The sequence below is a fragment of the Oenanthe melanoleuca genome, chromosome 25 (genome assembly GCF_029582105.1).
Source record: "Oenanthe melanoleuca isolate GR-GAL-2019-014 chromosome 25, OMel1.0, whole genome shotgun sequence".
NCBI classification, from domain to species: domain Eukaryota; kingdom Metazoa; phylum Chordata; class Aves; order Passeriformes; family Muscicapidae; genus Oenanthe; species Oenanthe melanoleuca.
The window spans coordinates 7,622,229-7,635,878 of NC_079358.1; the positions used below are offsets into that span (position 1 = coordinate 7,622,229).

General features: G+C 70.0%; 2 protein-coding genes across 2 annotated transcripts; both read left to right on the forward strand.

The window, feature by feature from the left end:
* Positions 1–1,737: 1,737 nt before the first annotated feature.
* NPAS4 (neuronal PAS domain protein 4) lies at positions 1,738–6,569 on the forward strand. The gene is made up of 8 exons (XM_056509943.1): positions 1,738–2,063; positions 3,038–3,189; positions 3,273–3,375; positions 3,789–4,035; positions 4,166–4,275; positions 4,700–4,832; positions 5,344–6,421; positions 6,534–6,569. Exons 1-8 carry the CDS (start codon positions 1,901–1,903, stop codon positions 6,567–6,569), a joined length of 2,022 nt encoding a protein of 673 aa, XP_056365918.1. The 5' UTR covers positions 1,738–1,900.
* Positions 6,570–9,337: 2,768 nt separating this feature from the next.
* Positions 9,338–12,618, forward strand: B4GAT1 (beta-1,4-glucuronyltransferase 1). Its single transcript, XM_056510134.1, has 3 exons — positions 9,338–9,698; positions 9,747–11,530; positions 12,417–12,618. Coding segments are annotated over exons 1-3 (1,977 nt in total). The 5' UTR covers positions 9,338–9,697; the 3' UTR covers positions 12,609–12,618.
* Positions 12,619–13,650: the final 1,032 nt, after the last annotated feature.

A 13,650-nucleotide genomic window follows, 5' to 3' on the forward strand; every position in this document is an offset into this window, starting at 1 on the left:
CCTTAAATTTGGGAGGGGGTGGGGGGAAATCCCGAGACCCGCGGGGGGGCGGGGGACACCCAAATTTTGGGGGGTGGGACCGGGGGTCTCCCCCAAGCCCCTCTCCCCGAATCCCCGTCCCCACATCCCCTCCCCCCCTCCCCAAAATCCCCCCGGGGGGTCCCGGCTCCCCCCCCGGCCCCGCTCGGCGCGGCCCCGCCCCCCCCGCGCTATTTTTGGGCTCCCCGCGCTATTTTTGGCTCCGCGGCTTCGGCGCCCAAATTTGGCAGCGGCGGCGCGCGGGGGGAGGGGCGGGGGGCGGAGCCAAGTCCGGGGGCGCCGCGCGCGGGGGGAGGGCCGGGGGGAGGGGGAGGGGAGAGGGGGTTCCCAAAGGCCGGGGGGGAGGGGGGGAGAGGGTCCGGCCCCCCCCCGCTCGTCCTGGGGCCCCTCCGGCCACGCTGACCCTCCCTGTGGTCAGTCCAGTGCCCCCCGTGGTCACTGCGGCCCCCCCGTGGTCACTGCGACCCCCCCGTGGTCACCGAGACCCCCCTGTGGTCACTCCAGTCCCCCCCGTGGTCACTGCGGCCCCCCCGTGGTCACCGAGACCCCCCTGTGGTCACTCCAGTGCCCCCCATGGTCACTGCGACCACCCCGTGGTCACTCCCGTCCCCCCGTGGTCACTCTGATACCGCCGTGGTCACTGCGACCCCCCTGTGGTCACTGCGACCCACCCGTGGTCACCGAGACCCCCCTGTGGTCATTTCCAGCCCTTCTCTGGTCACTGCGACCCCCATGCGGTCATTGCCACCCCCCTGTGGTCACTGTGATACCCCTGTGGTCACTCCCGTCCCCCCGTGGTCACTGTGATAGCGCCGTGGTCACTCCAGTCCCTCTCTGGTCACTCCAGTCTCCTTGTGGTCATTCTGAGTCCCCTGTGGTCACTGTGACTCTCCTGTGGTCACTCCCGTCCCCCCGTGGTCACTCCCGTCCCCCCGTGGTCACTCCCACCCCTCTCTGGCCACGCTGACCCCCAGGGTGCCCCTCGCCATCTCCGGACCCTCTCCCTCCATCCCTCGAGCTCCTCCATCTCCCCACTGAGCGCTGCAGCCCCCCATTGACCCTCCATCCATTGACTCCCTCTCCCCACTGACCGCTCCAGCCATCTCCCCCTCCCAAACTCACCCCCGTCCTCCACTGACCGCTCACTGCCTCCTCCGTCCCCCACTGACCATTCCACCCCTCCTTTCACCCTCTCCCTCCATCTCCCCACTGACCATTCCAGCCCCGCATTGACCCTCCCTCTCTCTCCATCCATTGACTCCATCTCCCAACTGACCCCTGTTGGCTCCTCCATCCCTCCCTTGACCCTCTCCCCTCTCCCTCCATCTCCCCACTGACCCCCCGTTGGCTCCTCCATCTCCCCACTGACCATTCCGCCCCTCCACTGACCCTCTCCCCTCTCCCTCCATCCCTCCCTTGACCCTCTCCCCTCTCCCTCCATCTCCCCACTGACCCTCTCCCCCTCCATCCCTCCGTCCCCTGGCTCCTCCATCTCCCCACTGACCATTCCGCCCCTCCCTCGACCCTCTCCCCCCTCCCTCCCTCCCTCCCCTGACCCCTCACTGACTCCCCTCTCCCCCCACCCCCCATTCCCCCCCCCGGGGCGTGTCCCCCTCTCCCCTCCCCCCGCCCCGCCCCTCTCCCCTCTCCATCTCCAATTTCGGTTCGATCCCCCCTCCCTCCCCTCCCTCCCTCCCTCGTGCGTCAGCGTCACCGGTGACGCGCCCGCCGCGTCCCCCCGCGTGTCCCCGTCCCCCCCCGGGTCCCCCCCGGTTTCGGGGCGGCGCGGGGCCGGTGACGCGGCGCTGACGCGGGCGCGGGGCCGCATAAAGCGGCGGGCGCGGGCCCGGGCGGGCGGAGGATGCTCCGCTCCACCAAAGGCGCCTCCAAGGCGCGGCGGGACCAGATCAACGCGCAGATCCGCGCCCTGCGCGACCTCCTCCCGCTGCCCGACGGCGACCGGCCGCGCCTCTCCTACCTGCACGTCATGGCCCTGGCCTGCATCTACACCCGCAAGGGAGCCTGCCTGCGGCCAGGTGCGAGCGGGACCGGCACCGGGACCGGGAGGGAGCGGGGACGGGACCGGGAGCGGGGAGGGAGCGGGGATGGGACCGGGAGCGGGGACGGAGCGGGGATGGGACCGGGAGCGGGGATGGGACCGGGACCGGGGAGGGAGCGGGGATGGAGCGGGGAGCGGGACCGGGAGCGGGGACGGCACCGGGGATGGAGCGGGGAGCGGGGATGGGACCGGGGATGGAGCGGGGATGGAGCGGGAAACGGGGAAGGGACCGGGGATGGAGCGGAGAACGGGGATGGAGCGAAGAACGGCACGGGAGGGAAGCGGGACCGGGAATGGGATCGGGGAGCGACCGGGGATGGGACCGGGAGCAAGCGGGGATGGAGCAGGAGCGGGGATCGGGATGGGACCAGGGATGGAGCGGGGAGCGGGGATGGGACCGGGAGCAAGCGGGGATGGAACGGGGAGCGGGGATGCGGAGCGATGAGAGCAGGGATCGAGCGGGGAACGGGAGCGGGAGCGGGAGCGGGAATGGTAGCGGAGAGTAGCACCGGGGATGGAGCAGGGAACAGCATCGGGATGGGACCGGGACCGGGGATTGACCGAGGAGCGGCAATGGGATGAGACTGGGACAGGGCAGGACAGGGACAGGGACAGGGACAGGGACAGGGACAGGGACAAGACAGGGACAGGACAGGGACCGGCGCCGTTCAGCACCGCGGAGAGCGGCGGGAGGTTCCCGTTCAGCACCGCGGAGAGCGGCGGGGACCGGGCGGGGCAGCGGGACCGGGACCGGAGACAGGGACGGGGACCGGAGACAGGGACGGGGATCGGGGATCGGGAATTGGTGACAGGGACCGGGATGGGGGATCGGTGACAGGGACCGGGGCTGGAACTGAGGAACCGGGACCGGGACAGGGACACTGTGGCCGCAGCTGCCGGCCGGGCGCTGACCGCTGTCCCCTCGTGTCCCCACGCCAGGCCCGAGCCGGGGGGCGCCCCTGGAGCTGCTGGGGGGGCCCGAGCTCGCCGACCTGGTGGCGTCGCTGCCCGGGTTCCTGCTGGCCGTGACCCGCGAGGGGAAGCTGGTCGGGGTCACCGACAACGTGGCCCAGCACCTGGGGCACTCCATGGTGAGCACCGGGGGGCATGGGGGGCGCCGGGGGTCCCGGGGGGCTCCGGGGGCTCACCCCGACCTCCCTCCCTGCCCTCCCAGGTGGATCTGGTGGCGCAAGGGGACAGCATCTACGACCTGCTGGACCCCGCCGATCACCCCCTGGTGCGGCACCAGCTGAGCCTGCCCGGGCCCCCCCAGGCAGGTGGGTGGGGGTCCGGGGGGGTCCGGGGGGGTTCAGAGGGGTTTGGGGGGTTTGTGGGGTCCGGGGGATTCAGAGGGGTCTGGGGGGGTTTGAGGGTTTGGAGGGGATAGAGAGAGGGAGGGATGGAAGGGCAAAGGGATGGAGGGATGGACAGCAGGACAGAGGGATGGACAGAGGGCCGGACAGCCGCACAGAGGGATGGCCAGAGGGCCGGACAGCCGCACAGAGGGATGGACAGAGGGATGGTCAGAGGGCCGGACAGCCGCACAGAGGGATGGACAGAGGGATGGACAGAGGGCCGGACAGCCGCACAGAGGGATGGACAGAGGGCCGGACAGCCGCACAGAGGGATGGACAGAGGGATGGACAGAGGGCCGGACAGCCGCACAGAGTGACCCCGGCCCTGTCCCCAGAGCGCCTGTTCCGCTGCCGCTTCACCACCTCCCGCGCCTCGCGCCGCCCCAGCGCCGGCCGCAAGCTGGTGCTGCTGCGGGGGCGCTTCCAGGAGCCCCCCGGGCCCCCCGGCGCCGCCCCCGCGCTCTTCGTGGCCTTCTGCGCCCCCCTGGACCCCCCGCCCTGGCCCTGCCCCGACTGCCTCCTGCTGCCGGCCTTCCAGAGCCGCCACGCCCGCGACCTGGCGCTGCTGGACATCTCCGACAGGTGGGGGGGGCCGGGTGTCCGGGGGGGGTCCTGAGGGGTGTCCAGGCGTCCAGTGTGTCCCCGGGTGTCCCCGGGTGTCCGCAGTGACCCTGCCGGGGCGCACGAGTGACCCCGAGCCTTTGTCCGGCAGTGTCCTGGTGCACCTGGGCTACGGCCGGGCCGAGCTGCTGGGCCGCTCCTGGTACCGCCTGCTGCACCCCGAGGACCTCGGCCACGTGGCGCGCCAGCACCTGCGCCTCGGTCAGTGTCCCCTGCGTGTCCCCAGAGTGTCCCCTGGGTGTCCCCTGGGTGTCCCCAGAGTGTCCCCTTGGGTGTCCCCTGGGTGTCCCCGTCCCCCCCCTGCCACTCCTGGGGTGCCCTCCGGGTGTCCCCCATCACCCTGGGTGTCCCCTCACTGTCCCTTTGTCCCCTCAGTGTCCCCACATGCCCCCAGGATCCTGCATGGCCCCTGGGATGCCATGTCCTCCTTGGTGTCCCCGTGTCCCCAGAGCCCTCAATGACCTCACCCCACCCCATGTCCCCCTGTCCATCCCCCTGTCCCCACCCCTGTCCATCCCCCTGTCCCCACCCCTGTCCATCCCCCTGTCCCCACCCCTGTCCATCCCCCTGTCCATCCCCCTGTCCCCACCCCTGTCCACCCCGCTGACCGTCGCTGTCCCCGCAGCGGCCGCAGGGCCGGACGCTCGGGCCGAGTTGGTGACGCGGCTGCAGCGCAAGGACGGCCTGGGCTGGACCTGGGTCTACGCCCGCCTGCGGCCGGAGGGGCCGGCGCTGCTGGCCCACAACTTCATCATCAGGTCAGTGCCTGGGCAGGGGCAGTGCTGGGACAGGGGCAGTGCTGGGGACAGGGGCAGTGCTGGGACAGGGGCAGCGGTCAGTGCCAATGTCCAGGGGCAGTGCCGGGGGCAGCGGTCAATGCTGGGGACAGGGGTCAGTGCTGGGGACAGGGGCAGTGCTGGGGACAGGGGCAGTGCTGGGACAGGGGCAGTGGTCAGTGACAATATCCAGGGGCAGTGCTGGGACAGGGGTCAGTGCCTGGGACAGGGGCAGTGCCTGGGACAGGGGCAGTGCCTGGGACAAGGGCAGTGGTCAGTGCTGGGACAGGGGGCAGCGGTCAGTGCCTGGGGACAGGGGCAGCGGTCAGTGCTGGGACAGGGGCAGTGCTGGGACAGGGGCAGCGGTCAGTGACAATGTCCAGGGGCAGCGGTCAGTGACAATGTCCAGGGGCAGCGGTCAGTGCCAGGGGCAGCGGTCAGTGCCCGGGTCAGCCCGCTGGCCGCAGCCCCGCTGACCGCCGTGTCCCCGCAGCGAGGCCGAGGCCTGGTGCCTGCGGCAGCAGTTGGCGGCCGAAGCCCCCCCGGGACCCCCGGAGCCGTTCGGCCTCGACTTCCCCGGCGGCGACCTGGGCCTGGAGCTGGGCGTGGGCAGCGATGGAGGGGCCGGCGCCGGCCTGGGGCTGGCGGTCAGCGCCGGCTGCGGCCTCGGAGGTGATGCTGGACACGGCCTCGGACACGGCGCTGCGGCCGCCATCGACCCCGGGCTGGGGGCCACCGTCGGCCACGGGCTGGGAGCCGCCCTGGGCAGCGGCGTGGAGCCCGGCCTGGGGGCCGGCCTCGGACGCGGCCTCGGACACGGCGCTGCGGCCACCGCGGAGCCCGGGCTCGGGCCCGGCATCGGGCACGGCCTGGGAGGAAGCGCCACGGCCGCCATCGAGTCCGGCCTGGTGGCCACCATCGGACACGGCCTGGGGGCCAGCACTGCGGCCACCATGGACACTGGACTCGGCGCCGGCGTCGCCCCGAACGTTGGCCACGCTCTCGGAGACGGCCTGGGCTCGGACACCGGCCTCAGCCTCGGTGTGGGCAGCGGCATCAGAGTGGACGTTGGCCTGGGCATGGCGGCCGGAGCCGGCGTGGGCCCCGCCCTGGGCGCTGACCTCGGCGAGGAGCTGGGCGGGGCCGGCGTGGCCGAAGTGACCGCTGGCATCGGAGCGGGCGTGGCTGAAGTGACCGCCGGCATCGGGCCGGGCGTGGCCGGAGTGACCGCCGGTATCGGAGTGGCCGAAGTGACCGCTGGAATCGGAGCGGGCGTGGCCGAAGTGACCGCCGGCATCGGGCCAGGTGTGGCTGGAGTGACCGCCGGCATCGGGCCGGGCGTGGCCGGAGTGACCGCCGGCATCGGGCCGGGCGTGGCCCTGAGCATCGGCGCCAACATCGGGCCCGGCCTGGCCGGCGGCGCCATCAGGGCCAGCATTGGGCTGGGGCTCGGCCAGCCGGACATCGGAGTGACCGTCGGGGCCGGGCTCAGCGGCGGCGTGGGAGCCACGCCCGGAGCCGGACTGGGACTGACCACAGGAACCAGCGCTGGCACTGGCCTTGGGCACAGCGTGGGACTGACCACAGGAGCAAACACTGGCCCAGGCCTTGGCCACGGTGTGGGACTGACCACAGGAGCAAACACTGGCCCAGGCCTTGGCCACGGTGTGGGACTGACCACAGGAGCCAACGCCGGCCTTGGCCATGGCGTGGGATTGACCACAGGAACTAACACCGGCCCCGGCCTTGGGCACAGCATGGGACTGACCACAGGAGCCAACGCCGGCCCCGGCCTCGGCCATGGCGTGGGACTGACCACAGGAACCAGTGCTGGCACCGGCCTTGGGCACAGCATGGGACTGACCACAGGAGCCAACACCAGCTCCAGCCTCGGCCACGGCGTGGGACTGACCGTGGGCAGCCCCGGCCTCGGCCTGGCGCTGGGCCCCGAGCTGGACATGGGGCTGGCGGCCGGCGCCGCGCTCGCTCCGGACTCTGCGGCGCTGGGGCTGGGCTCGGACATCGGCGCCGGCCTGGCCGGAGCGGCCGGAGGCGCCGGGCCGGGCTCGGCTCTCGGCTTCGCCGTGGGCGCCGCGCTGGGGGCCGGCGGCCTGGGGCCGGACGTGGGCGCCGACCCCTCGCTGGCCGCCGACCCCCTCGCCGCCCTCGCCGCCCCCCTGGGCCCCCCCCTGGGGCTCCCCCGCCTGCCGCCGGGGCTGGGGGTCCCCGAGACCCCCGCGGGGGGCGCCGAGACCTGGACCCCGCCCTACACCCCGCGCCAGGCGCCGCCCTTCGCCTTCGGGCCCCCCGAGCCCCCCGAGCCCCCCGAGAAGCTGCCGCCGAGCCCCGAGAGCCCGGGCGGGGTCCCGGGGGGGCCCCCCGGCTCCCTGCCGACCCCCGAGACGTCGCCGCCGCCGCCCGCGCCCCCCGCGCCCCCCGCGCTGCGCCGGCTGCTGCGGGGGCTGGCGGCGATCGCCGGCCGGGGCCGCCCCCGCCGCGACCCCGCGCCCCCCCCGCGACCCCCGCCCCGGTCGCCCCGCGACCCCTTCGCTGAGTTGTATCAACTCCCCCAGAGCCGCCTCCAGGACGCCTTCCGCAAAGGTGGGGGACGGGGTTTTGGGGCGTTTTGGGGGGTTCGGGGGAAAGGGGGGACTGAGGCGGTTATGGGGAATTTTTGGGGGGTTTTTGGGGGATTTTTGGGCAGTTTTTCAGGGGGTTTTGGGGTGGTTTTTTAGGGTGGTTTTGGGGGTATTTTGGGAGCTTTTTGGGGCAGGTTTTTTGCAGTTCTGGGGCGGCTTTCAGGGCAGTTTTGGGGTATTTCTCTGCAGTTTTTGGGGCGGTTTTCAGGGTTTTTTGGGGCGGCTTTTCGGGACAGTTTAGGGGTATTTTTGTGCAGTTTTCGGGGCGGTTTTCGGGCGGTTTTTGGGTGTTTCTCTGCAGCTTTTGGGGCGGTTTTCAGGGTTTTTTGGGGCGGCTTTTCGGGACAGTTTAGGGGTATTTTTGTGCAGTTTTCGGGGCGGTTTTCGGGCGGTTTTGGGGTGTTTCTCTGCAGCTTTTGGGGCGGTTTTCAGGGTATTTTGGGGCGGTTTTTCGGGACAGTTTAGGGGTATTTTTGTGCAGTTTTTGGGGCTGTTTTCGGGCGGTTTTTGGGTGTTTCTCTGCAGTTTCTGGGGCGGTTTGCAGCCGTCCCTGACCCGTGTCCCCTCTGTCCCCGCAGCCGGAAGCCAGCGCGCCCCGTCGTTCTGAACTAAGTCTGTGACGCGACTTGCCCCCAGTATGGCATATTGTCATTGTCACCCCGGCCCGGGCCAGCGCCCCCCGGCCCGGCCGCGCCCCCCGCCGCCCCCCGGGGCCGCTCGTGCTAATTTAACTCGTAACGAGTCTCTAAGGTAATTGGGGGGGGGCTGGTGGCCCCCCCCTCCCCCAGCCCGGACGCCTGGGGACCCCCGTGTCCCCGTGTCCCCTCCCCCGCCCCAGGACCCGCCGCCAAAATGTTTTTGGGTCTCTGGGGTGGGGGCTTGGACCCCCCTGTAGGAGCCTGTGGCCCCCCCTCCCCCCCCCCGAGCCCGGAGTGTCCTTGTCCCTTGTCACCCACCTCGGCCCTGTCGCCTCCCTCACCTCGGGCTCTGCGTTTTTGGCAGAGTCCCCTCCCCAAAATTGTGTCCCCTCCCCTTCTCCCCCCCCCGTGGGTGTCACCCTCAATGTCCCCAAACGCGGGGGACCGAGGCACGATGTGGCTTGATGTCCCCAATGTCCCCAACGATGTCCCCGACGATGTCCCCGAGCCTGGGGCTGAGGCACAATGTGGCTCGGTGTCCCCAATGTCCCCAACACCCTCCAAGGGACATCCTGGCCTGATGTCCCCTCTGTCCCCACTGTCCCCAACTCCTCCGATGTCCCCAAGGTCCCCCTCCCCCTCCCCGAGACTGTCGCAGCGCGATGTCCCCGATGTCCCCAATGTCCCCGATGTGTCCCCAACCCCACGGACTGCGATTGTCGTGACCCAACGTCCCCGATGTCCCCCGACAATAAAAGTGTCCCCCATGGTCCCCGTGCCTGCGGCTGCTCCTTCCCAGGGACAGTTGGGGGGAATTTGGGGAGGGGGCAGAGCTTGGGAGGGACCCTGGATTTTGGGGTGGGGGCGGGGGAAGGAATTGGGGAGGGCTCAGGAATTTGGGGGGGACGCGGAAATTTGGGGGAGCCGCGGGGTTATTGGGGAGGATCCCAGGAATGAGCCGGGACTTGGGGGGACGCGGGAATTTGGGGTTTGGGGGTCCCGGGGCTCCAGGCCCCGCCCACAACGCGCAAACCCCGCCCCGAGCGCAAAACCCCGCCCATGTCTGATTTACATAACCCCGCCCACATTGATTTACATAACCCCGCCCACGTCTGATTTACATAACCCCGCCCCGAGCCCAGACCCCGCCCATGTCTGATTTACATAACCCCGCCCCTGTGCTCGGGGCCCCGCCCCTCCGCCCCGCGCATGCGCAGCTCCCCCGGCGCCGACGCAGCGCGGTGAGTTCCAGCCGGATCCCAGCGACCCCAAACTGGGAAACCAGTGACCCCAAACTGGTCCCGATCCCCCCGGAACTGGGTCCAGCCCCTCTTCCCAACCCCCCAAACTGGTCCCAGCACTCCCGTACTGGTCCCAGCATGCCTGACTGCTCACAGCCCCGCCCGGGCCGCGGTGACCCCCGGAATCCTCCCAGTATCTCCCAGTATATCCCAGCACCCTCCCAGTACAGCCGTGTGAGCCCTCCCAGTCACCCCCAGTAGCTCCCAGACCCTTCCCAGTGCCCCCAGTCCCCTCTGCCAGTGCCCCCAGTCCCTCCCAGTCCCCTCCCAGTCCCCCCAGTCCCCTCCCAGTCCTCCCAGTGCTCCCAGTGCTCCCAGTGCCCGCCATGGGCCGGGCCCGCGTTCTGGGGGGCTGCGCGTGGCTGCTGGGGGCTCTGGCCCTGCTCCAGACCCTTTACCTGCGGGCGCTGCCGCCCCCGCGCCCGCCCCGGCCCCGCCGCGCCCCCCGGGGGGTGCTGGACGCGTCGGGCGCGTTCCGGGTGTACTGGGACGTACTGGGAGCGCCGGGCTGGGCCCGCGCGCCGCGCCCCGAGCTGGTCCTGGCCACCCACGGCAGCCCCGGGCGAGCGGCGGCGGCGCTGGGGGGGCCCTGGCGGGGGCCGCTGTCCCTGGCGGTTTTTGGGGCGCCGCGGGAGGGGCTGGAGGAGCTGATGGCGATTCTGGGGGGGCCCTGCCGGGGGCTGCGCGGCCGCCTGAGCCTGCACGTGGTGCTGGGGGCGGCGGGACCCCCCCCCAAAATCCCGGAGCCGCCGCGGGGTCCCCAAAGCGCCGCGGGGTGCCGGGGGGCTCTGGCCGGGCTGGCGGCCAAGGACCCCCCCAGCTACAGTTTGGGGGTGCCGTACCCCGGGAATCTGCTCAGGAACGTGGCCTGGCAGGGGGCGGCGGGCGGGGGGCTCGGGCCGGGACCCCCGCCCGGGCTGGGCGAGCGCTTCGTGCTCATGGTGGACGCGGACGTGGTGCCGAGCCCGGGGCTGCGGGAGGGGTTCCTGGAGCTGCTGCGGGACGGGGGGCTGCACCCCAAAAACTGGGGGGGGCAGGAGGCGCTGGGGGACCCCCAAGCTCGGAGGGATTTGGGGAACCCCAAAATTTTGGATATCCAGCAGAATTTGGGGTCTCCAGGGGATTTGGGGGAGCCAAAAGCTTTGGGGGCTCCTGGTGGCCTGGGGGCCACCGAAACCTTGGGGGTCCCCAAAAGTTTGGGGTTGAGTGACCCCGGTTTCCCCAACGCCATCGAGGTCCCCGAGGGTCTCCAGGAGCTGAGTGACCACAGGGGCCTGAGTGACCCCAAAGCTCTGAGTGACCCCAAAGCTCTGAGTGACCCCAATGTACTGAGTGGCCCCAATGCCCTGAATGACCCCAAAGCTCTGAGTGACCCCAAAGCTCTGAGTGACCCCAAAGCTCTCAGTGACCCCAGTGCCCTGAGTGACCCCAATGTCCTGGAGGTCCCCAATGCCCTGAATGACCCCAACTCTCTGAGTGACCCCAAAGCTCTGAGTGACCCCAATGTCCTGAGTGACCCCAACTCTCTGAGTGACTCCAATGTCCTGAGTGACCCCAACTCTCTGAGGGACCCCAACACCCTGAGTGACCCCAACTCTCTGAGTGACCCCCATGTCCTGAGTGACCCCAACTCTCTGAGGGACCCCAACACCCTGAGTGACCCCAATGTCCTGAGTGACCCCAACTCTCTGAGTGACCCCAACACCCTGAGTGACCCCCATGCCCTGGATGTCCCCAACACCCTGAGTGCCCCCCGCGCCCCGCTTGCCCCCCGCCCCTCCGAGCCCCCCTGGGCGCGGCTGCTCTTCGTGCTCCCCGCCTTCGAGCTGCGCCGGGGGCAGCGGGTGCCGCGCTCCAAGGCGGAGCTGCTGCGGCTCTGGGGCGCGGGGCTGGCGCGGCCGTTCTACGGGGCGCTGTGCCCCCGCTGCCAGGCGCCCACCGACTTCGGGCGCTGGGGGGCTCTGCCCGCCGCCCCCCGGCTGCGCGTGGCCTACGAGGTGCCCTGGAGGGACCCCTGGGAGCCGTTCTTCGTGGCCCCCGCCCGCGGCGTGCCCCCCTTCGACGAGCGCTTCCTGCAGTACGGCTTCAACCGCATCAGCCAGGTCGGGGGGCTCGGGGGGGTCTGGGGGTGCTGTAGGGGGTCCCTGGGTGCTTCGGAGGGGTCTTGGGGTTCTTTGGGGGGGTCTCTGGATGTCCGTGGGGTCCCTGGATTCTTGAGGGGGTCTGGGGGGTCTCTGGGGGGTCTGTGGGTACTTTGGGGTGTCCGTGGGGTCTCCGGGTGCTCTGTGGGGGTCTCTGGGGGTGCTTTGGGGGGGGTCTCTGGGTGTCCATGGGGTCTCTAGGTATTTAAGGGGACCTGTGGGGATCTGTGGATTTTTTGGGGGGTCTCTGGGTGCTCTGGGAGTCTGTGGGTACTTTGGGGGATCTGTGGGGATCTGTGGATTTTTTGGAGGGGTCTCTGGGTGCTCTCTGGGGTCTCTGGGTTCTCTGGGTGCTCTCTGGGGTCTCTGGGTACTTTGGGGTGTCCATGGGTTCCCTGGATCCTTTTAGGGGGTCTCTGGGTGCTCTGGAGGGGTCTTGGGGTACTCTGGGGGGTATCTGGGTGTCCGTGGGGTCTGTAGGTATTTTAGGGCACCTGTGGGGATCTGTGGATTTTATGGGGGGTCTCTGGGTGCTTTCTGGGGTCTCTGGGTGCTCTGGGGGGTCTCTGGGGGTACTTTGGGGGTGGTTCTGGGGTCTCTGGGTGTCCGTGGGGTCTGTAGGTATTTTAGGGCACCTGTGGGGATCTGTGGATTTTTTGAGGGGTCCCTGGGTGCTCTCTGGGGTCTCCGGGTGCTCTGGGGTGTCCTTGGGGTCCCTGGATTCTTGAGGGGGTCCCTGGGTGCTCTCTGGGGTCTCTGGGGGGTCTCTGGGTACTTTGGGATGTCTGTGGGGTCTCCGGGTGCTCTGGGGGGTCCGTGGGGTCTCAGTGCGCCCCTCTGCCCCCAGGCCTGCGAGCTGCACGTGGCCGGGTTCCGGTTCGCGGTGCTGGACGGCGCCTTCGTCGCCCACCGCGGCTTCAAGGAGCCCGGGGGGTTCCACGGGGGCCGCGAGGCCGAGCTGGGGCAGAACCGGCGCCTGTTCCGGCAATTCCGGCAGGAGCTGCGGGGGCGGTACCCGGGCACGGGGCGGCGCTGCTGAGCTGGGACAGCTGGGGACAGCTGGGACACAGCTGGAGACAGCTGGGACACACCTGGGACACACCTGGGGACAGCTGAGAGACAGCTGGGACACAGCTGGGGACACCTGGGACACACCTGGAGACAGCTGGGACACAGCTGGGACAGCTGGGACACAGCTGGAGACACCTGGGACACAGCTGGGACACAGCTGGGGACAGCTGGGACACAGCTGGGGACACCTGGGACACACCTGGAGACAGCTGGGACACAGCTGGGACAGCTGGGACACAGCTGGAGACACCTGGGACACAGCTGGGACACACCTGGGGACAGCTGGGGACAGCTGGGACACAGCTGGAGACAGCTGAGAGACACCTAGAGACACCTGGGACACAGCTGGGACACACCTGGGACACACCTGGGGACAGCTGGGACACACCTGGAGACAGCTGGGACAGCTGGGGACAGCTGGGACACACCTGGGGACAGCTGAGACTGCATTACCCGGGCTCGGGGCAGCGCTGCTGAGCTGGGACACACCTGGGACTCACCTGAGACACACCTGAGACACAGCTGGGACACACCTGGGACTCACCTGAGACACACCTGGAGACAGCTTGGACAGCTGGGACACACCTGGGAACAGCTGGGACACACCTGGGAACCCCAGTGGACACTGGAAGGACCTGTCGTGAGCTCCTGGGGACCCTCCAAGGGACATCTGGGGACACCTGAGGACCCTCCATGGACACCTGGACCCCCTGGACATGGGAGTGACCGTCCCCGAGTAAAGATGGCCACGTACCCATAATGCCTCTGTGTGGGTGATGTCATAGGGGTGGGGCGGGGTGAGCAGCTGCCTCCAGTATAGACCAGTAAGGCCCAGTACAGACCAGTAACGCCCAGGGCGTGAGGCAGAGACTCCCCCGGGTTATCGGAGCAAACTACAACTCCCAGCATGCACTGGGCGGCAGCACGGCCCAGCCCCGCCCTCATTGAAAAACCATAACTCCCAGAGTGCATCGGGAGTGACATGGCCGCCGAGCCACTTCCGTTCCCGC